Here is a 22,613-nt window from a genome sequence, read left to right as displayed (position 1 = left end):
ATATCAAGAGAGGATACAACAAAAGGAGACAAGGAGAGCCCTTCCAGATCAAACCATCTGGTCTTGCATCCTATTTCTCACCAGGTGCTTATTTGAATAATCTATCTCTGAATAAACCTAGCATGCCTCACTTCTCAGGAACAGATAATTCTAATTCCAGAAATAGTGTAGCGGGCAGGGGAGCCTGGAAAATCCAAAATGAGTGGAACTCATGAATCAAGCAATGCTTTCTAGGGGATTGGAAACATGCTATGCAAGCTTGAAAACTTATTCCATGCAGCATTATCTGAACAGGGTCGCAGTGGCTTTCTTAGACTCAGTGATGGGTAACTCTGGCTATGGAATGGTTATGAAACCTTTATATGGAACTATTCAATAGCCTGTCTGAACCATAGTGGGAGTGATAAAATCAGTACAGTGTACACCTGCCCTTTAAATAGTGAAACCAGCCTTACATCAAAGCTAGATAATTTTCTGTGAGCTCTATTTTCATAATGTGTGTGTTAACATCTGATTTTTTGGGAGTGGGGGTGGGAATTGGTCTCTGTTTTGCTTCTAAAGGTAAAGTTAAAGGGACCCCTGACCATTAGGTCTAGTCATGGCCGACTCTGGGGTTGCGGTGCTCATCTCGCTTTATTGGCCAAGGGAGCCAGCGTACAGCTTCCGGGTCATGTGGCCAGCATGACTAAGCCGCTTCTGGCGAACCAGAGCAGCACACGGAAATACCGTTTACCTTCCCGCTGGAGTGGTACCTATTTATCTACTTGCACTGGTGTGCTTTCGAACTGCTAGGTTGGCAGGAGCAGGGACCGAGCAACGGGAGCTCACCCCGTGGTGGGGATTCGAACCACCAACCTTCTGATCGGCAAGTCCTAGGCTCTGTGGTTTAACCCACAGCACCACCCGTGTCCCTTCTGTTTTGCTTTTAGAAGAGGCAATAAAGCAGTGCACGGTGCCACTGAAAAATGCAAAGATGCAAATCAGACCTGAAAGTAAATCATACCACCAACTAGTCAATGGGTTGAATACGGAGCTGCCATTCGTATGAACGGAAGAGCTCCTTCTCTTTGCGGAACTGAAATCCTGTGCAGAAACTTCTTCCGGCCAGATCTTAGGTTCTTAGAGTGCACCATTTAGAAACAAAACAATTTAAAAACAGAATGTCGCACTGTTTAGGAAGTGCTCGTTTCCAGACAGTACATCATTTTTAAAAGTATTGTTCGCTTTAAGAAAATATTGTTTTGATTCCTTTGAGTTTAACTGAAAAAAACAGTAAAAGTCATTGCTCCAGTTACGGTGCTTTTTTTGAAAATAAGTAGTGATACTGCTGCAGGCATGCTTAGAGCAGTGGCTCAGGTATTTACCCAGTTCACATATCCCTGTCACAAAGAGTCAGTTTCTGCCCTTTTGAAGTCTTAGACAGTGCTGTGAGCATCTTGCAAACCGCTGTAGAATTTTCCCCCACCAACAAAAATGAATATTGTTTATTAGTGCTATAAAACTAGTCAGGGGTGGCGCTAAACGCCGGCAACTCACTTGGGTCACCTTTCAATGGTGTTTATTTTGGTAGAATTACAAATTCATTGAAGAGAACAGAATGAGGCACCTAAGCATGCCGCAGGAAATCTTTCTTTTCTATTGCAGAAAGACGTTGGGTAAAGGCACGATTTTAAAGTGTCTGAAAGTGCCTGGAAATTAAAGGCATTGTTTTTCAGTTTGAGGCAGGTCCTAGTTGTGCATAGTTTAGTGCCTTACACTTTGGATGCATAGTTTTACTATCGAGGAACAACTAATCCATTTTCTGTCTTTCCCTTTTTTACACTTAACAAGGCCATATGAGAACCCACTGCCCTTCATCATCCTTATCTGTTTTCATTATGAGTGTCAAAGTTGCTAAGTTATAAACATATAGAACGGCTAAGAATTCTTGTTTTCTCTATAAATACTGACTACAGGGGGAAACGGCTTAATATTTTTCCATTAAGTCAAACGTCATTTATAAAGCAAACAAGCTGGTGAAAGGTTTGCTTGCGAAATGTTTCTAGATATCTATTTATATTTTCCTAGAAGAAGATTTTCAACAGAGGTTGAAAAAGCCCTTCACTCCTCATCATGTGGACAGAGGTGCTTTTGCAGTCACATAAATTCCAGGTGGGTGTGCAGGAGGGTCGTTCTCTGTCTCTGTCTGTCTGTCTATCTCTCTCTGACTCTCTCACATACTTCCCATTTTTATTTCACATTTGGGGTAATTGGGACTACAGTAGAAGCTCAGTTTTTGAGTGTCTCGGAAGCCGAACATTTCGGTTTTCAAACACTAAAAACCCGAAAGTGAATGCTTCTGTTTTTGAACGCGCCTCAGAAGTTGAACACCTTCTGAGGCACGTTTCTCCATTTTCTCAATGGAATTTGCCGACCGCCCATTACATCCCAGTTGTCGAACATTTTGGAAGTTGAGCGGTCTTCTGGAACGGATTACATTCGACAACCAAGGTACCACTACCACTGTATATAGAGAGCGCCAGGCATCATTCCCACATAATGTGCTGCTTAGAGTAGTCGGGAAAAGAGCCAGTGGCTATAGAGACTTGTATCAATAATTTGATAAATAATAGTACTTCACAGGTGAGGCTCTGGCAGAAGTCACATATGGTAATTTAAAATTTTGCATATGTTAGTTTTGGGAATCGAAGCTTATGTACAGGAAATACCATAAAATATTTCCCTAGTTTGTGGAGCATTTCTATAAAATTTTCTCCAAAGGGCATGGGAAGGAGAAATCAGCTGGGCAGTATCAATGTTAGTCATACTCTGAGTAGACACATTCATTTCCATGGACTTAAGTATACTGATTTTAGTGGGTCTAATCTAACTAACCTTGGCTGTTACCCAATATGACATTAGAAAGAACATTTGGAAATCAAAGTTTTTCCCCCTGACAGTTTACCTTTTCAAGTGTGCATTTTTTACCATGTGTATTTTTTTTACACATTTTTTGCCTTGTTGTTAGTTTCTCCATTGGACAGTTCCACCATTTCCCAGCTGTAACCTAGTCTAAGCTTTTCATCCATTTGTGCTTGGGAAAGCTGCAAGAGCTAAACACGTTTTTTCATTTCTCATCTCTGCAATCTCTTCCAGCTCTGTGTATTGTAAAATAAGTCTGTGTAAACACACACTCAAAACTTTTTTAAAAATGGCTGCCATTAAAATGTTGACACTGGCAAATATGTAGATCCATTATATCTCAAGATACAACTGCTATTATTAAGAACTGTTATTTCCTGTTATTTTTAATCGCTTATAGCTTTGCCAGCTTTCACGTTTGGGAATTTACATACCAGGTCTTTGCCTCAGGCTGATTTCCACCCCATCCCCCAAATCCATCAAGGTTTCAGTAAAAACAATTTCTTGATTTGCTTTTTAAAAATAAGGTCAGGCAAAAATATGTGCATTTGACAATACTGTAGGCATTTCAAGCAAGGGATCTGGATTTTAGTGATGGAAGGCAGTGTTGCAAATTTAGCAGTGTTAATAAAAGTATGGGGGGAAATAGTGATTTCAGAATTTGTTAAAAGCATGTTTATACTGCCTTTCGTTATAAATTGCCTTTCATTATAAAAATCTCAGGGTGGTGTACAGGATATTTCAAAACAACAAATTGAAACCCAAAATTATGTGGCATTTTTTTAAAAAGCAGACCATTACTTCCTTTTTTATTATGTTGTGACTTTTATATTGTAGAGTATTGCTTTGAATTGTTAACTACCTGGCTGAAGCCAACGGTAGTAATTAAATGCCTGTATCCTATGAACAAATTCTACTTTCAGAACAGGATATGAGCCGTTATATAAAAATATGGGGGGGGAACCCTGTAATCTGACTGTATTCACTAGACAGGGGAGGGTCTCTTCTGTTTAAATGTTCACATTGTATCACAGTTCACCAACTAATGATATACGGTATTAATATAATTAGCACACTTACGTGAAGTGCTTACCGTAACTTTATTTTCACCTACGATTGGTTAGATTCATCAAGTATAGGGATGTTTCTAACAATGGGACTGTGGTTCCTATTAATTATTTCCTAGTATCCAACATGTTCGTTATATGCACTCCCTGGTCTGCTTTTCAACAAATACCAATATGATTTAAAGCAGTATTTTTTTTAATTTATTTCCTATACGGTCCTTCGTCCAAGGATCACAGGGCAGTTTACCGTATAAAAATGCAAAAAAATACATAATGTAGTAATGAACAAAAAATATTTTTTCTGAGCTTCGCTGTTTAAACTTTTGGCTACATACTTGCGTGTATGGTAGCATGTATACATACACTTTAATATGTATGTTTCAGTAAGTGAATGAAGTTGTGTCTTTTCTAGTTTCAGTCCAACATCAGATGCATTGCCTAGTGGTGCTAATTCTGTGCAGTAGCCGTCAGGAGGAAAATATGGGATATTGATGGTGGAGTTGGCTTTCATCTTGGTCCCAAAGCAGGACAGCTGTTCAACTCAGCAGTGGGGAAATGGTTTCCATCTTCTAAGACATGGGTAGGCAAACGAAGGCCCAGGAAGCCGGATCTGGCCCAATCACCTTCTAAATACAGCCCGCGGACAGTCCGGGAATCAGTGTGTTTTTACATGAGTAGAATGTGTGCTTTTATTTAAAATGCATCTCTGGGTTATTTGTGGGGCCTAGGAATTCGTTCTTCTTCTTCTTCTTTTTCCAAAATATAGTCCAGGCCTCCAACAAGGTCTGAGGGACATTGGACCGTCCCCTGCTGAAAATGTTTGCTGACCCCTGTTCTAAGAGCTGAATTTCAAATAGCGGAAGGCTTTGGACACTGCATGAAAAGATGACAATCTGATCTTCCATATCCTTCCTGTAATCACCTCTTCTCTTTACCTTTAATGATGTCTCTTTCCACTTGCCTGGTCTCCAGCTCTACCTTCCCATCTGGATTCTATGAGACTTTTTAGATCTTAGTCACTGGCAAAGACACCCATTCCAAACATTTAAAAAGCCACCTAAGCATGTACACTGAGAGGTGTGAAAGTTTTAAAAGTGTTGAAACCCGAGTCATTGTTCCCTGCTAAATGGTAACACTGGATTAAAAAACCAAAAAAGGTCAGCTCAATTAGGACTTTGCAAGATTGCGACTTCAGTGCCTGTCTGGTCTATTCATCTTGGCAAGTTGGCTGATAGTTTGCAAGTGTTTATGAGCACATACCAGTGCAAATAGATTGTCTTCATCACTGCGTACACAAAAGCAGTCATGAAATCTGTGCAATGTTTTAAGCGCTAGTGGCATGATATAATGAAGTTGTATTCCATTAAGCACTTGTATACAGGGGAACAAAATGTCATCACCTGAGTGTAGCCGCAATTCCGTAATACAACCTCATCTGTTCCATCAACTAGTTTTGCTCTGATCAATAAGCAGTTTTCTGTGGCCTTTCACTACTGTCAAGTATCATTGAGTGATGTAAATACACATCAGAAACTAGAAACTTGACAGCTCACCCAGACTAAGGAGGGAAGGAAGGAGGGAGGGCAGACTAGTGGAATTGACAAAGATGACAGCTGACATCTGCTGTGTATAAATTATTTGGTATCGCTACACACACAACTTCTTTTCTATTGTCTGTGAACATACCACTAAATTACCATTAACCGACGGAAATCCAAATTTTAGGTCCAGTTTTGCAGAATACACAGTCATATTAAAAAAAATAACTTCAAAAATGTACATCTCTGAATATGATAAATCTTGGTAAGGACTTCAAAGAAACAAAACCGTTGATATTTTCAAGTATCTAGTTTAAAAATATTGGGTTGTATCCAACAAAATTTTACTCAGAACAGACCAAGTAAAATTTATGTAACTAAGTTTTGTAATGTCCATTAATTTCCTTGGGTGTACTCTGAATATGACTACTGTTGGATACAATCTATTGATTTTAATACACAGATAATTATTCAGGATTTAAACATATAGCGCAAGATTTACCTAACAAGCCCTGCAATGGAACATTCCCCTTTACCTGCACCCCCGAAAATGGGGTCAAGAAAATTCCTGGGGAAAGGAGAGGGGGGGATCATTCTACCTGGCAAACTGAAATGCTTTGCACATATGGAACTTTTTAAAAATGCTACAGTTTCCCTGTTAAATCAAAGATTATGCAGTAACAGTAGTTGGTGCATTTAGCCTAGTATAAAAAATAAGAAATGGAAAGCTCTCAGAGTGTCGCTCATAAAGTTGTTTTCTTTTTTAAAAAGTTGCAGTATGTTATATTTCCATAGCAATAAGGCTTCATGCAGGTATTTCTTAATCTTGCTTCCTTTCCCTCTTTCTCCCACAAATTTTCTCCACATTTCCGTTTTCAGCATTCACCATGTTTTGACTGTGACCTGGTTTGCACAATCGAATCCTCCTTTAATAAGCCAGGTTATGCGTAATAGCTTGCAAACAAACAAACAAACAAACCAGGATTCAGAAGCCAGCTTTAGACTTCCACTTTGTATCCTGGCTTCTGGTCAAACCATTAGCCCATAGTTTCATCTTGGAGTGTAACAGGGAACTGTGGTTAACTCTGGCTTTCTGAATTGTTTCTCCATTCCCGTTCAGAGAGGAGCGATAGAGCTATGTGCTAAGGCAGGATTTAATTAATCCCAAGGCAGCCATAATATGGGCTTGTATCTAATACTGCCCATAGTAAGCTTTAAACCAGAGTTTGAAAATGTGCTTTGAAGCTATGCCGTGTTTAACAATGTGCTCCTGAAGGTTACTCCCAGTTGCTTAATGGTTAAGAAATTTGAAAGCGTCGTATCTCCACTAAGCCAAGGACATGCATACCGGTATATAGAAAACAGAACATCTGTTTAATTGGAAGTACTTGTATAATTATTGTTCTTCTAAGACTGCACCTCACTTACTTATTTTTAACTTTATAAACCATGTAGCTAGAGTTGAGGAATGCTGTTTGCTTCCCGATATTTAGAAAAGTAGGATAAATACTTAAAACTATTTTCTGCGCAGTTAACCATATGGATCAATACACTGTGCCTCTAGGCCATTCTGTCATGCTTTTACAAAGCACTGCAGAACTCTTCTATTAAATAATTAACCTTGTTATAAAATGAATGAGTGGAGTTTTTAAACCTTTTAAATGGTATTTTTACATCAGGTTTATGTCATCAACCTCCCATATGGTAGAGGAGGTGAAAATCTCTGCTTGCTTAGGCTTGAATGTAACAGTTCTCTCGCTAAAGATGAGCATGGAATGATGTTTGATCTTTCAAGGTGTTCTGAGCTTTGATATACCACACTGGTATTGCCGGTACTGTATTCTCATTCTCAGCCATTCCATTGTGGAAGGAGCTATCCTGGCTTTTTAACCGAGCTATTCAGTTTCCTTTAATTTATTATTTATTTTCAAAATTAGTACTGCAGCTTTCAGATAAGATCCAGAAGTACACCCAAATTATGAACCTGCTGCTTTGAAACAAGTATAAACCTGCCCAGAACAGTTTGTATACCTATTTCTGGTTCACTGGAATCTTTCACTGACAGGTACATCTGTCTTGTCTAGAGTTTAGCTTCTCATCCCAACCCAAAGATGGCTTTCAGGAGAAGAAATTATATTTAAATTCTGGCTTTTAAAGATGCATACATTGGTTTATTTGCTGTAATGACATCTTTGTTTCTGATATTTAATTTGCTTCATAGCTCTAATTTTATTGGTATATTCCAGTTTCATACCCCTCAACTCTTCCGCTTTGAGCAGCATATTCCAGTATTATAGAAGCTACCCTGACTTCTGATTGGATCCCTTGCACATCGCACATACTGCTTCCGGTTCAAGATTTCTCTGTCAAATTCCAGGTGATTTCCCCTCACGTGCAGCACAAACATCAGAAGGGAGGGTACAGATTTCCAAATTATCAACTCTGAGTGATGCCAGGGAAAGGAGGTCCTCAGCACACCTGACTTCCCACTTGTATGTACAACTCAACCATTGCAATGTCCAAACAGGACTAGATTAAAGCCCCAATCCAAAGGACTGGGTGGCAGGGCTCCCACACACAACCCTTTCCCTTGAGGTAGCAAACCCTGCTGTCCAACAAGACCGCTCCTGAAAAAGGCGGGAGTTTCAGAAGCAGACTGTTAAGCACAACACAACAAGCAGCTGTAGCTGGGTGATGGAAAGGTGAAACAGACCTGAATTAGATCACAGCCCTAAGCCTTTACTTGATGTCGTTCTGTGAAGTGTCATGTCATCTCCACAATCACTTACATTATTATTTTTATTATTAATTATTTTTAACCATTCCTGGCATTTCCACTTCGCGCTGCTTATTAAGACTTCAGAGATACAAACCAGTAGCTCAGTAATTGCTTTCTTGAATCTGCCTTTAATAATTACATTTAGTAAAGCTGTATTGAAAATTAGAAAGGCAGAGACTAATGGAAAACTAGATTTTTCACTGAATTAGAAAGCAAGACAATCCATATATTGACAACATTTCAAGTTGAAACAGATCAGGAAAACTGTTTTGGACTGTCTGTTCAAAGAGCCAAACAGAGGCCTGATGTGCAGTGGCATCTACATTTTATACCGACAGAGAAACTATAAGAGATTTCATGTAAATAGCTGTCTTGAGAGGATAATGCAATTCCAATTTGAATGCAAGTCTTTTGAATTTGGGGTGGAGGGGCACTGAATTTTCTCTTTTGGCGTGTAACAAAACAGGGAAACCGAGCTGTTCTGCTAATGGAGTGAAACCATCTTTAAATTAGAAAGGAAAAATGTTTCATTGAAAAATGTAGCAAATATCAATAGTACAAAGAAGTTTATCTGAATACTTGGCTCATAGGTGACATACAATTTGAAGTTTTAAAAAAGCTATCCTCACTGGCCTCTCCTTTTCTACTTGACTAGCTGTGCTAGCTATTACTTGGTACTAACTAAGCAAAAGTACTTTGTAAACCAGTAGTATTATGCAAACAGCAGAAATGTTACCAAATGGGCCATGGGTGCAGTCCTAATACCTGCTTACCTGGGAGAAAGCCCCAGTGAACTAAATGGGATTTACTTTTCAGGAGACATTTCTAGGCTTGTGGTATTAATGCAGGATCTAGAGTGGTGCTGTGGTCTAAACCACAGAGCCTATGGCTTGCCAATCAGAAAGCTGGCGGTTTGAATCCCCACGACGGGGTGAGCTCCCATTGCTCTGTACCAGCTCCTGCCCACCTAGCAGTTCGAAAGCATGTCAAAGTACAAGTAGATAAATAGGTACCGCTCTGGTGGGAAGGTAAACGGCGTTTCCATGCGCTGCTCTGGTTCGCCAATAGCGGCTTAGTCATGCCAGCCACATGACCCGGAAGCTGTATGCCGGCTCCCTCGGCCAGTGAAGCGAGATGAGCGTCAGAACCCCAGAGTCGTCCGCGACTGGACCTAATGGTCAGGGGTCCCTTTACCTTTATCTAGAGTGCCTTCTAAAGTATACGTCATCATGCTGAGTTGTGTAATTCCTGAATACATACTCACTGTTTTGTCCAAAATGGCAACTATGTCTGAGGACTGTGGGAGACTTGTAAACACCTCTCTTTCCCCTCCTCCCCAAATTTGGGGGGTGGTGTATTCTCAGGCCGAAAACTGGATACAAAATGTAGAGTTTTCAAAGGATGAAGTGAGAAGATTACATTGGGTGTACAGTGGTACCTTGGTTCCCGAACGGCTTAGTTGTCAGATAAATCGGCTCCCAAACACCGCAAACTTGGAAGTGACTGTCCTGGTTTGTGAACGTTTTTCGGAAGCCAAACGTCCGACGTGGCTTCCGCTTGAGTGCAGGAAGCTCCTGTGGCCAATTGGAAGCTGTGCCTTGGTTTTCCAACAGTTTTGGAAGTAAAACTTACTTCCGGAATAGATTAAGTTCAAGAACCAAGGTACTACTGTAGTCGGAAACTCATTTGTCTGCTTCTGTACAGGGGCCAGGTCCCTTGGAGATAGTTCAAAATAAATTTCAATTATCATTACTGTTGCTTCCCTCCCCCCTCCCCCCCCATCTGTACCTTCTGGTTTATGCAGAGCTGAACTGGTATATAGCAATACTAACAGTGGTATACAAAATGATGTTAAACCTTTGGCTAAAATTTACCTTTTCCTTGTCCTCTTATGGCAGCCTTTGAGGAAATGAACAATCACTCTTGCAGGGGGTCATTTCATCCTGGGTAGTGAATTTGGGGTTTTTCTTTAACCGTATGCAAAGAGTTTGGGTGTGGAGTTCGTTAAAAGGCTTTTGAAGCAGGGATTGACTGATGTGACCTTTCAGATGGACAGAGCAACTGTATCTGTTTCTAAAATAGCACGACTGCATAAGAATTTCCCTTGCATTCCTCATGTATTACCTTCTTCTTTTGAGAATTTGCAGAGACTGAGAGATAGGATGGTCTCTACTGAAGCCCAGTTAAATCTGATGCCCTCAGATGATTTAAAAGCAAGTTTCCAAACATGCCATATTCTGAACGTATCTGTCATTGTAACTTAAACTGTGTTGCGACAACCTTGTGCATATTATTATATGTTGTCTTTTGTATAATGCATTGGGAAAACAACACTTGGGACAAATTTTAGGGAGAAATGAAGAGAGGTCTGACCTCGAGTCTGTAATTTATCTGCTAGGCAGACAAGATAAATATACAACTGTGAAGACTGCACGTTTTCTATCTGCAGTAGCTGATGAGAGGGGAGAATTCTTGAGAGAGACTCCTGTGTCTTGTCAGGGAGGTTCAGAATTTGCAAAGTTTGTTTTATCCTTTTAATTGCTTGCTTGCTTTTATTCATAGTTGTGTAAACTCATTTCATTTTAGTATTTATTGAAAGAGGCACCATTTTATTTTATTTATAAGGGCACATGATCTGCCAGGGAGATCCAGCATTTTAAGCTTTTTGTGTTTTATTTGGGTCTGATGAATAGAATAGATTAGCTCAGATCAAATTCATTTATTTCTAAACAGCTTTCCTCTCCCTGTGGCCTCTTGCACCTGGAACCAGAAGCTGTGAGAAATAGCAGCAGCAGCCCAAATGAGGAAGCCTTGCCCTGTGAGGGACTAAAAATTAATTAACTAATGTGGCCACTTAAAAGAGAAGTGAAAACTTTCTATTTTCTCTTTGCATCTACACTGGAGGAGAGAGGAGGAGAGAGCACACAAACCTGAGATTTCCCTAATACAGTGTTTCCCAAACGTGGGTCTCCAGCTATGTTTGGACTACAGTTCCCATCATCCCTGACCACTGGTTCTGCTAGCTAGGGATGATGGGAGTTGTAGGTCAAAAACAGCTGGATACCGAAGTTTGGGAAACACTGCCCTAATACTAATCCAGTGGTGAGGATCCATCAGTCTGCCAGACCTTCCACAAGGCCATTTTGGCAAAGTCATGGCCACTTGTCTTACACCTGAATTCATCTATGACATCATGCGTGGTACAGGGAAAGTTGTGGCTGGGGAGAATGGGAATTTGTGAGTGCTTGCAAAGTCACGAGTGTGGAGCTTTGCAAGCCCCACTTATCAGCTAATCACCAGTGCTTGCAAAGTATTGTACCTTTGCCCTTACAGCCTGATTTCAAACCATGTAGGCCTGGTGTCCTTGAGACGTCAGACAATTGACAGGTGGATGACCCCACCCACCTGCCAAACTAGGCCCAGGGATGGGTAAAAGGATATAAAGATCCAGTCCAATTAGATTCCCATCCCTGCACTAAACCAATGTGCAGGCCATTGATTCACTTTTAAGAGTCTATATGTATGGTTTTAACGTGCATATATTCAACTATAATTTTAACCTGACTGTTTTAAAAGAAACATAAGCAGAACTCTAACATTTGAAATACTTGATTAAGAAGTTCAGTTTTTATTCTGCCCAGGGCCCAACCACCTTCCTTCTCAAAGTGGACTGTTGATAAATTCCCATCTGCAATTGTTTCACTTTCACAGTATTTCTCCTTCCTGGTTATTCTGGCAAAGGGAATGGAAGGAGAAGTATAGGAATTACTGGGTACAGAAAACGGAGCAGATTCATTCTCCATTGCTCCAAATGGCAGAAGGTATAATGTTGTTAGTGTAAGCTTGTTATAGTTACAGTACTGAAATGTTGGTTGTTACATTTATTATTACATTGCTGCTTCATTATGTTACTATGAAATTGTTCTTGCAAGGGTTGATTTTGAGATGTATTCCAGTTTTTGTTGTTGTTCGAACATGATTCTTGGTCCACTGAGTCTGTCAGGGATACTGCAGTTATGTCCTGCAGAAAGCTGGACAAGATAAGAATTAAGTTCTCTTTAAATTCTGTGAATGTCTTTCAGAGCTTGAAGGGTGGTATGAGCTGGCCTATTCATATCCCACTATGGTTTTGCTGTTTTTGTTGTACTTCCCTAAGTCCTTTGGTCTTTCTTTGAACTTCTTTAAAAATATGAAAGCTGTTAAATTGTTTTGTTAGTCTTCCTTTGGTACCAAATCACTGATGAATCAGAAAATGTTCTTTTAGAGATCTGTCAGCTAAGACAATGCTCAGTTACAAGTTTTCCTTTCCCATTCCTCCATGCCCTTTGAACTTTCCTCATTTGTATTATAATGGATTCAATAGTACATTGAGTTCTGCATATCCTTGAATATTCTAGAAAGCTTAAAGCTTCTTGCTTTTTATGACTTCCATTAAAATGCCATATTTTTTGCTCTATAAGACTCACTTTTTCCCTTCTAAAAAGTAAGGGGAAATGTGTCTGTGTCTTATGGAGTGAATGCAGGCTGCGCAGCTATCACAGAAGCCAGAACAGCAAGAGGGATTGCTGCTTTCACTGCACAGTGATCCCTCTTGCTGTTCTGGCTTCTGAGATTCAGAATATTTTTGTTTGTTTGTTTGTTTTCCTCCTCCAAAAACTAGGTGCGTCTTGTGGTCTGGTGTGTCTTATAGAGCGAAAAATAGGGTATAACTTGACCGTACAGTGTGCATCCTTTCTGTTTTTGTATTACTGGATCCTGCTGGTGCTTTAAGAGTTCCAGTAATCACATATTAGAATAACAAAATAACCAATAAGATTTCCCCTCTCGGTTGCTTCTGGTTCTTTTTGTTATCTGCTATTTATTTTTGTTCTTGTAAAGCTAAGTTCAACATACTTAGAAGGGATAGCTTGCTTTTAGTCAGTGAACTATAGTCAGATCTGTTTCATCTGTTTTGTAAAATTGATTCTGAAATGGGTTGTTATCTCTTGAATGCTCTCTAGGTTGTCTATGAGAAATCTTGACCTGAGTGGAATCAGTTGTGATGATGTTCAAGGGTTACAGGTGGCTAATAAAAATGCAGATTAGGTTCATCAGCATTCAACCAGGATTTGTAAAGTTGACTAATGCTAGTTTGCAAGCAGGTGACCTCTTATGTTTTTATTTCCTTATTGTTTTTAGTTAGGCTGTGTTTGTGTTTAATCAGATTATGCATTAAGTGGTATATTTGTGGACTTATAATAAATATGCATTTCATTCATTGCATCATATTATTATTAAAATGCTAGTGCTACAGAAGATGCACTCTGTATTTGCTGTCACTAGTGATTCCAGAAATGATTGAAAAGATGGTTTCAAAAAGAGGTAAGGAAAGTTCATATTAAACGGAGTGAGGATGAGCTGATTGACACATGTCAGAAAACAGTTGTCATTCCTTGAATTATCTATATAGATTTTCCCTCTCAAGATTCACTTCCTGACACTTAGGCATTCCCGAAATTCTTTGTAAGATCATGCCTCCAGCACAGGCACCCATCCTGACCTAGCAGCTTTTATTTTTTTAATTCCCAGGAAAGCTTTCTGCATCCAGTAGGTAGAACTGGAGGAGCTTAAAGAGGCAGTATCCAGATTTCAGTATGTTCTTCTTCTAGTTAGAATTACTTTAAAATCATTGCATCATTGCTATTTCGTTAAAATGTATGTCTTATATATTTTTATAGAGAATAGTTCTAAAAACCAAAGCATTCTTTTGAATGGTTTGTTGACTCATCCGAAGTCATTTTTTAGGAACTAGAAGTGAATTATATTACTGTGCATAAGCTCTTACTACAATTCTTGAGTATATGAGTCATTAACAGAAAGCAATTATTTTCTTTTTTAAAAAAGAAACTTTTTACATGCTGAAGCAGACCATTCCTGGGTCACATTCAAATGCTTGCTGAAAAATAAACAGATGAGAGAGATGTGATTAGGGTATTTAAAAGAGAAAGCACAATTTTAAACTTTAACCAACGTAAGAGAAAAATAACAAACGCAATTGTTTGCATTTGGAATGAGACAAACTCAACTTAGACATCAGACCTTATTTTCATGAACCTTTCATTTTCTTTGTAAAAACCTTTCGTCTGAAGGATGGACTGGCCAAATTTTGGACCTCTTCGTTGTTCTGACAGAATCTGTAGAGTGTTTTCTGTTCTTCACAAGGAACCTCCACAAGCTTCCAGAGAATCCTAGGGGTCTTGGAAACAGAGTTTGAAAACCAGAGCTATAGTGGATTGAATGTTCAGTTGGAAACAAGCAAAGTTACCAGTAAATGCAGGGTCTAAAATCACTTAAGGAAATCAGGCCTGAGTGCTCACTGGAAGGACAGATCCTGAAGCTGAGGCTCCAATACTTTGGCCACCTCATGAGAAGAGAAGACTCCCTGGAAAAGACCTGATGTTGGGAAAGATGGAGGGCACAAGGAGAAGGGGACAACAGAGGACGAGATGGTTGGACAGTGTTCTCGAAGCTACCAGCATGAGTTGGACCAAACTGCAGGAGGCAGTGAAAGACAGGAGTGCCTGGCGTGCTCTGGTCCATGGGGTCACGAAGAGTCAGACACAACTAAACGACTAAACAACAACAACAAAATCACCTGACTTCACCACTGCCTGCAGCTCACTGTTGTACATGCACTGCCAGCCAACAGCTTTGCAGGGTTTGGGGCAGGAATCTTTTTGAACCCTACCTGAAGCTGCCCTGGATTGAACCTGGGACCTTCTGCATCCAAAACATTGTTCGAAGTTCCCCAGGTGCCAGGAATCTTTGCAACTGGCGCGGGTCCAATTGCGACCACATGGAGATCTCTGGATGCCAGATTGGCGTCTGACATCTCCATCTGGCAGGGCCCTCCAGTTGTCTTAAGCAGGTAAGCAGAAGAGCTTATATACTGCATTTGTCTCCCACCTTTTTCTCCAAAGAGTACAGTGGTATCTCGGTTTTCGAACGTAATCCAATCCAGAAGACTGTTTGAGTTCCGAAACATTTGAAAACCTAGGCACAAAGAGCAGTCTGCAAATTCAATAGAGAAAATTGGGGGGAAACTCAGAGGAACCCGTTCAACTTCTGAGGCGCGTTCGAAAACTGAAGCATTTACTTCTGGGTTTTCTGCATTCGAAAACCGAAACATTCGACTTCTGGAACATTCAAAATTTGAACCTGGATCTCCCAGGTCCTAGTCCAGCGCTCTGACCACTACACCACACTTGCTTCCTAGAGTACTGCTGCTATGGGGCAGCTATTTAAATAAAGTAGGTAAATAAATATAGAGAAAGGAAAACGTCACTTAGAGAAGGATCTGAAACATTTCCCTTGAAGCTTGCATTTGTTTTATTTGATGTTTTAATGTGCTGTAAAGCACTTTGAGATTTTTTTAAAAATATATAAAGTGGTATTGAAATGAAATGATGATGATTTCATTTTAAAATAAATTGGTGCCTAGACATTCTGTTGTGGCAACCATAATCTAGGTTTAGGGTGTCATTTGGCGATTCGCTTATATATCGATGAGTTTTTGACCCTGATCCAAAGCATATATTCTACACTGAGCTATAGCCCTTCCCATTATGTCACTGTCTCTCAGTCACAAGGCTTAAAACTGGAATGCAGTCAGAAAAGGAATATGGTTCTGGTTCTGGAAATTGGAATGGATATGCTTTTTTGCTATAGTAAGATGGAAGATAGTCTCCCCAACTTACGACTGTCTTTCATATTTTTATTATAACTGGTAATCAGATGATGACTTACTGGTCTATGTTAAAAAATAATTTTAAATAAAGACAGCTGTTATGCAGATTGATCCAAGAACCTTGAAAGACTTTGTTATGGCTTCCTAAAAAGAATTCTTAAAACAGGACTTTGATTTAATAGGCCCCAGTTCTTCCTCTCCAGCTTTTTGATGGTTATAAAATAAAATGTCATCTACTTGGCATGATGGCCAGAAGAAAAAAATATGAGTTTCCACACGTACTTCAAACCAAAAGCTATTCTTCCTATTAATATGAGTTAAATTCTGGCAGACATTTTAAATGTCTAATTGTTATCCCTATAAGGGATTGGCTCCATGCAGAAAAAAAATACTTTGTTACGGATTGAGCATGGATTTTATTATGGTAATGGTGAGAAATTAAGATTATTTGGCTGACAAATCATTGTAGATCTTATCTGTTCTATTTAATGCGCTGACTGATTATGCAGTTAAAAGACAATGTATAACACTGTATGTTTGCCGGTTGCTAAACGGATCAAACCAGATAATTGAACAATACACATTTGACCTATTAACGAGTTTTCTGTTTACTTAAGAAGTTACAGCCAATCGAAAGAGGGATTTGTTCACAACTGACGCCATGGCTTGCAGGAAGTGTTCTTAACTCTGAATCCTGTATCCTAGTGAAAATTGTCCCTCTACTTGCTCCCCCAAAGTCTGTCATTTTCCTTGAAAGGGAAACTGCCATTTCTCCCAATGGCTGCTTCTGTCCTAGGGCAGGGATGGGTGAAGGATCAAATATTTTAATATTTTTGGATGGTTAGACATTGAGGAGGCAGGAGGCTGTCAGGGATTCCCAGTCCTTATGGGAAGTCCCATTACTCTCTCAACTTTAAGATAAGAATGTGGTATGGTAACTGCATGAATATTTCATATGGGGATTGTTCGTGTCGTGTAAACACAATTGTTAGGGTTTATATTGCTATAAACTCATTACTTGTTGCTTGGTAAGATCTTTTATAGGCGACCTTTACTGCTTATTATGAAAATTTCTACATGCATGTCCATATTTAATAAAACCTCAAAATGTTTAACTGTTAGGAAAGTTTCCCTTTCTTTTATGCACAAATCTGTATTGCTTCAGAATACACCTTTGTTCCACATTAGGCTGACCATAGTACTCATGCTGAGATTCTAAATAGTGATCAGATAACCACAGTAGGACTAATTGAAATTAAATTAATAATATGGATAATAAATACTCTATTTTGAGGGGTGCAAAATGCCCTTCCTCATACTGACATGTGAATGCATAACCAAAAGAATAGCAGTCTTCAGATATTTTCTGAATGTGGAAGGAGCAGAGACAGAGTTTTCTACTACTGGCTTCCCCATTCACTTTCAGCATAATGTCTGAAAGAGCATGTGTGTCTATGTGTGAGTATAAGCTCTTTCTGACATTACAATTCTCATTGGCCGCTAGTCCTTTGGATCACTGCAACCCTGGCTCGATGGAGCATTGTTGTCATGTGTGTCAGAGCATTTAATTTGAAGAATTAGTACTCACAGTCATTGGCACCAATGGCTTAAGCTTCCAGAATAAAGTTAAGAAAAGGGAGAGAAAAGGTGAAGGTGACCAAAAGTGTGCTGTGTACACAGATTCCATGCAGAGTCCAGTACATGATCTGAAATGCTGACTCTTCTAACTATCTCCGTGTAATGTGAACAGATTACATTAGAGTGATAAAAGTATCCTCGTGACAATGTAGAGAACAGTTTCAGGGGTCTTCAGGCATACTGGCCACGTTTACATGTAATGCTAAGCCAAACCATGGCTTGTCGCAAGCATGCTGGTTCAGGCTGAAGGCCTTCTTTGGTTCAATATCTTGTTCTCACAGTAACCAGCCAGAAATCTGAGTGCAACAGCACTCTCCCAACTTTTGATGTCTAGCAACCTGGCAAATTGCATTCAATTTGCTCCTCCCCTGCCCTTTTAGTTTAGCACAGCGCAGCAGCTATGCCAAGGTTCCCTATCCAAAAACCTTTCTCAAGTTGGTAGTTTCTGGTCTAGAATTGGTTTCTAATATTGGTGCCCTGACTTTATCTAATCCAAGGCTCTCCTAATAGGACAAATCCTGGCAGTAGGCACATTTGGTTCCAGTAGCGATGGCCTCTCCTTATTATGCTTTTCTTCTGGCCTTGGTTTTGCTAGGTTATGTTTTCATGAGCATTTTGAGATACTTCTTGTCACCTGCCCTGAGATCTGACCCAGTGACCTGAAAATCAAGAAAATGTCATGTTAGTGGCTACTAATTAGTGGAACTAGAGAGCATCTTCAGCTGGCCTTTCAACCTTCCACAGGAGGAAGCAAAAGCTGTCATACACATCATGCAAAGAAAATGAGCCCAAACCATTTTTTTTAATGGTGTAAACACTAGAGCAAGCCCAGCTGAGACTAGAGATGAATATGTAGGTTAGGTGGAAATTAACCTGCAGTATAGTCTTTGCATTTATATTTTGTGTGTTCCACAAGACATGCTACCACTATCACTGAAATGTATGTGTGTAAGGTTGTTGATGTGTTGATAGCACATCACTGGAAGACCCATATATTCTTGAGTTGTTTTGCTTTTTATATATACCGTATTTTTCGCCCTATAGGGCGCACTTTTTCCCCTCCAAAAATGAAGGGGAAATGTGTGTGCATCCTATGGGGCAAATGCAGGCTATCGCTAAAGCCTGGAGAGTGAGAGGCGTCGGTGTGCACCGACCCCTCTCGCTCTCCACGCTTCAGGAAGCTGTCCCCAAGCCTTGCGCACCCGGCGGGAGGCTTGGGGCGGCAGCCTGCAGCCCGAAGCACGGGGCGGGCTGCAGAGCCTGCCCCGTCCTTAGGGCTGCTGTCTGCAAGCCTTGCACGCCCGGGGGGAGGTCCCGCCGGGCGCGCGAGGCTTGGGGCGGCAGCCTGCAGCCCGAAGCACGGGGCGGGCTGCAGAGCCTGCCCCGTCCTTAGGGCTGCTGTCTGCAAGCCTTGCACGCCCGGGGGGAGGTCCCGCCGGGCGCGCGAGGCTTGGGGCGGCAGCCTGCAGCCCGAAGCACGGGGCGCCCTCCAGAGGACGCCCCGTGCTTTGGGTAGGTGTCCGCAAGCCTTGCGCGCCCGGTAGCAGCCTGTTCTGTGGGCTGGGGGGGAGAATAATTTTTTTTATTCATTTCCCCCCAAAAAACACGAGGTGTGTCCTATGGGCCAGTGCGCCTTATAGGGCGTAAAATACGGTGTATATATATATGTGTGTGTGTGTGTGCGCGCGCGCGCTTCTACTGGATTGATTGTATAGTGGAAGTTTTTTAAACCTCACAAATCTTAATTGTCCTTGGATGTATTTGTGGAGCCCACTGGTTAGCAGGGGATTTAACCAGCACACTCATTAATCAGTGGCTACACCTCAGTATCTCCTGAGTGTCTTGTGTTTGGGGGGAGGGAACAAATCAGCTCCAGTAATTCTTTCCTTTAAACACATCACAAAGCAAAACAGGGTTTTGAACAGGTAAAGTAATCTCTTGAATTGGTTTTTACAGGTCTTTAAGATAGAGGTACTAATGAATGGAAGAAAGCACTTTGTTGAAAAGCGGTATAGTGAATTTCATGCTCTTCATAAAAAGGTAAATATTGTACGTAAGTTGTTAAAGTGATTCTGCTTGAACCTTCCCTCCACTTGTTCCAAAGTGATTTCTCTGGTTTCTGCATCTTTTGTGTTTCATTTCTTTTGTCTTTCGAGCCCTGTGGGGAAAGGATACAATATTTAGGGCTCTTTAGGGGGAAAGGCAAGTAAAGATAGGGGGGCATAAAATTGCACATGATGTGGTGGAGAAAGTTAGAGATGTTTTTCTTCCTTTTGCATAATACTAGAATCCCAGGGTTATCCGGAGAAGCTGAATTTTTGAAGATTTGAGACAAGCGAAAGATAAAATTCACTCCCACAACATGTAGTAATGGCCACCAGCTTGGATGGCTTAAAAACAGGATTAGAAGAATGGCGGATAATGGCTACAGGTCATGATGGCTTTGTCCTATGTCCTCTGCTTTATCTTACCTCCTCTGTTTGAAGCAGATGGGAGGATGGGCTGTTTTAAAGCCCTTTGTACACATTCACAGACCAGGGCTGGGATGTTTATAAAGGGTTTACGTACCCCTCTATCCTCCCAGTTTCTCTTTCATACCTCAGCAGTTTGAAGGAGAAGTGGAAAAGGGGATGTGCTCTGATCTGCCCATCAGAGAATGATGGAGAATGGGAGTATGCCTTTGAAGGCCCTACCTTCAAGAGGACTGAAGGTGCACTGTGATCTGTCCATCAGCTGATGGAGGATAGGCAGAGAGTTGCATGCTTTGCTGGATGCATCGAACAACTGGGGAGCTTTAAGCTCCCAATTGCTCCATTGAAATTCTCTCACCCATGTGGCTTGCTGAAAATGGTCTGCCAGACCAAATGAGGAGACCTAGAGGGCTACATTTAGTCTGGAGGCTCCTCACCCCTGCAATAATGTTTCTGTGATGCAACCATACTTTTTTTAAAAAAGTGTGCTCAGCTCATGTAGCATTTTATCAGGAAGTGGAGATGTAAGAGCAAGAAGGTGTGTGTTCCTTAATTCTTCCAAACTAGAAATGCTACCAAAAAAAAAAAATCACTTATGAGTGGAATTTCAGTGGAATTTTTGGGTTTTCCCTTTCTGCCTTACTGGTTTTCTTATTAAAGACCTCTCCTAGAACAATTGTGTGGGTATATGAGCCATTGTATTGTATAGTCTTCCTTGAGCAATGGTTTTGGATGTTCAAACTTTTTATCAGCAGAGACTTTTGTTGACACAGCTTTCAATAGGGTGACATCTCCTCAGGCTCAAAGATGAAATGTAAATTTCTCAACTCCTGTGGGTGTGCACGTCAAAGTCAATTTTGAGTTTCTGTCTTTGCAATTCCGCACACACATCCATCACATTCATTTAGAGGTGAGAGAATACCTATGTCGCCTTGTATCAAATATAGGAAATCCACTCTTAAGTGCTTTTCACTTTCTCTTTTTCTCTTTTGAATCGTAGATGGGCTTCTGCTTGGAACCTTGTTAATCACTCATTCAGCTTTACAAATATTTCTCTGGCTCATCTTTATAGCAGTCCTGAGTTGTGGTTCTTACTACACACAAGAGAGACCTAAGGATAAGAGAGGGTGACTTGATAAAGCCCGCACAGATGTCTCCCAGTAGTTAGTTGTTTAAGACATATGAATCCTGGCCTTCCATCATAAAATACTCCAAAGGGTGGCTAGCAACATAAAGAAAATCCATATGCATATCTTAAAAGCAACACAATGGAAGATAAGCACAACAAATTAAACAAGGTGGCTAGCTAGCAGACGAGATATGGAGCTCTCCCATCCTTGACAATCCATTTTGGTAAATCTCCTGATGTCACAGACCCTCAGGTGATTCAATTTCAGATGAAGAACTGGGAGCACGCTGGAGAGTGCAGTCCTGATTCTTCCTTTCTTCCTATACAGGTGTGGCTTCTGCCATTCCTACAAAGGAAGACTTCCAATCCATTGCGTGGAATCCAGTGTACTGCTATAAGACCATTGTTCCATCAGCACAGGGATTTCTGTTCGTTCAACAGAACATTCTCCCCCCACCTTTGTGGGCTCCCTAAATATGGCCTAGGAGTTTTCCCAACTATCTGGAGCAGGTTTGGGGAGGGCATGGGGAGCGGGGAGGAAAAGTATTGATGTGCAAGCAAAAATCCTTGCACTGATGGAATGTGTTAGTAGAAGACGGTTAACGCACATTGAAATAATAGTGCAAGCCCATGTTTTGTATGGCCTTGTCAAGCAACTTTACCTACCCAACCACTTCTTAAAGTCCTCCAAATTTAAAAGGTGGTTTGGAGGCTGGAAGGAAGACAGAATGAAAAAACAGCTATATATGCAATCCTATAAATTTAGCTACCACAAGGGAAGTACAGTTACACTTATTCCATTGGAACCATTTTCCAGTGCCTGGAATAGGTCGCTAATATAGCACAATATACATCCAAGTTAAGATTTACAGAACTTTATTTTTCATTGTGATTTCAGTTGAATTCCCTTGGTTCCTTGCTTTCTGTTTCTTCAAATATCTGTGAAATATGGGTAGTTCAGTATTGCACAGCTTATTTGTTGTTTTCTAAATGCCTAATCCTGGAAAGGGATAAAGTCAATTGTATTTTGAGCAAGTGATACTGTTTTTAAGGTTTGTCTATACACGTAATACACAAGAGTGCAGCTAAAATCTGTGTTAAACTAAATTCTTTAGATTTTATTAGGTGTGTAGATTGGCCAGTTCACACAGTAATATTTAACTGACATAACAGAATGCTTAGTTCTTGCTTTAAGAAATTGCCCAGCATGTTGCCTGTTAATAGTATTTATTTCAAATTCACTACACCATCTTGTATACAATAACATTTGTAATGGAATAAAGTCAGTTTATTTGTAGACTGTTAAGGTTTTTGATAACAAAATTCATTTCACTGTCTTCCTGTCTCCCCAACCCTCCTTCCTG

At 40.5% G+C, this 22,613-nt stretch overlaps 1 protein-coding gene across 2 annotated transcripts in view; it reads left to right on the top strand.

Moving 5' to 3' along the window:
* Positions 1–22,613, top strand: part of SNX24 (sorting nexin 24) — a 76,456-nt gene that overhangs the window by 21,966 nt on the left and 31,877 nt on the right. The window contains exons 2-3 of one of the 2 annotated variants that reach the window (XM_081930824.1): positions 11,997–12,106; positions 19,606–19,689. In XM_081930824.1, coding sequence (XP_081786950.1) covers positions 19,627–19,689 — 63 coding nt within the window. In that variant the 5' untranslated portion in view covers positions 11,997–12,106; positions 19,606–19,626. The remainder of the gene's footprint in view (positions 1–11,996; positions 12,107–19,605; positions 19,690–22,613) is intronic. The other variant, XM_081930823.1, reaches the window with a different exon arrangement.

The sequence above is a fragment of the Podarcis melisellensis genome (genome assembly GCF_964234715.1).
Source record: "Podarcis melisellensis genome assembly, chromosome: 11".
In the NCBI taxonomy this organism is placed as follows: Eukaryota; Metazoa; Chordata; class Lepidosauria; order Squamata; family Lacertidae; genus Podarcis; species Podarcis melisellensis.
The sequence above is the reverse complement of the archived record's forward strand: the minus strand, read 5'-3'. Positions and strand labels throughout refer to the sequence as shown.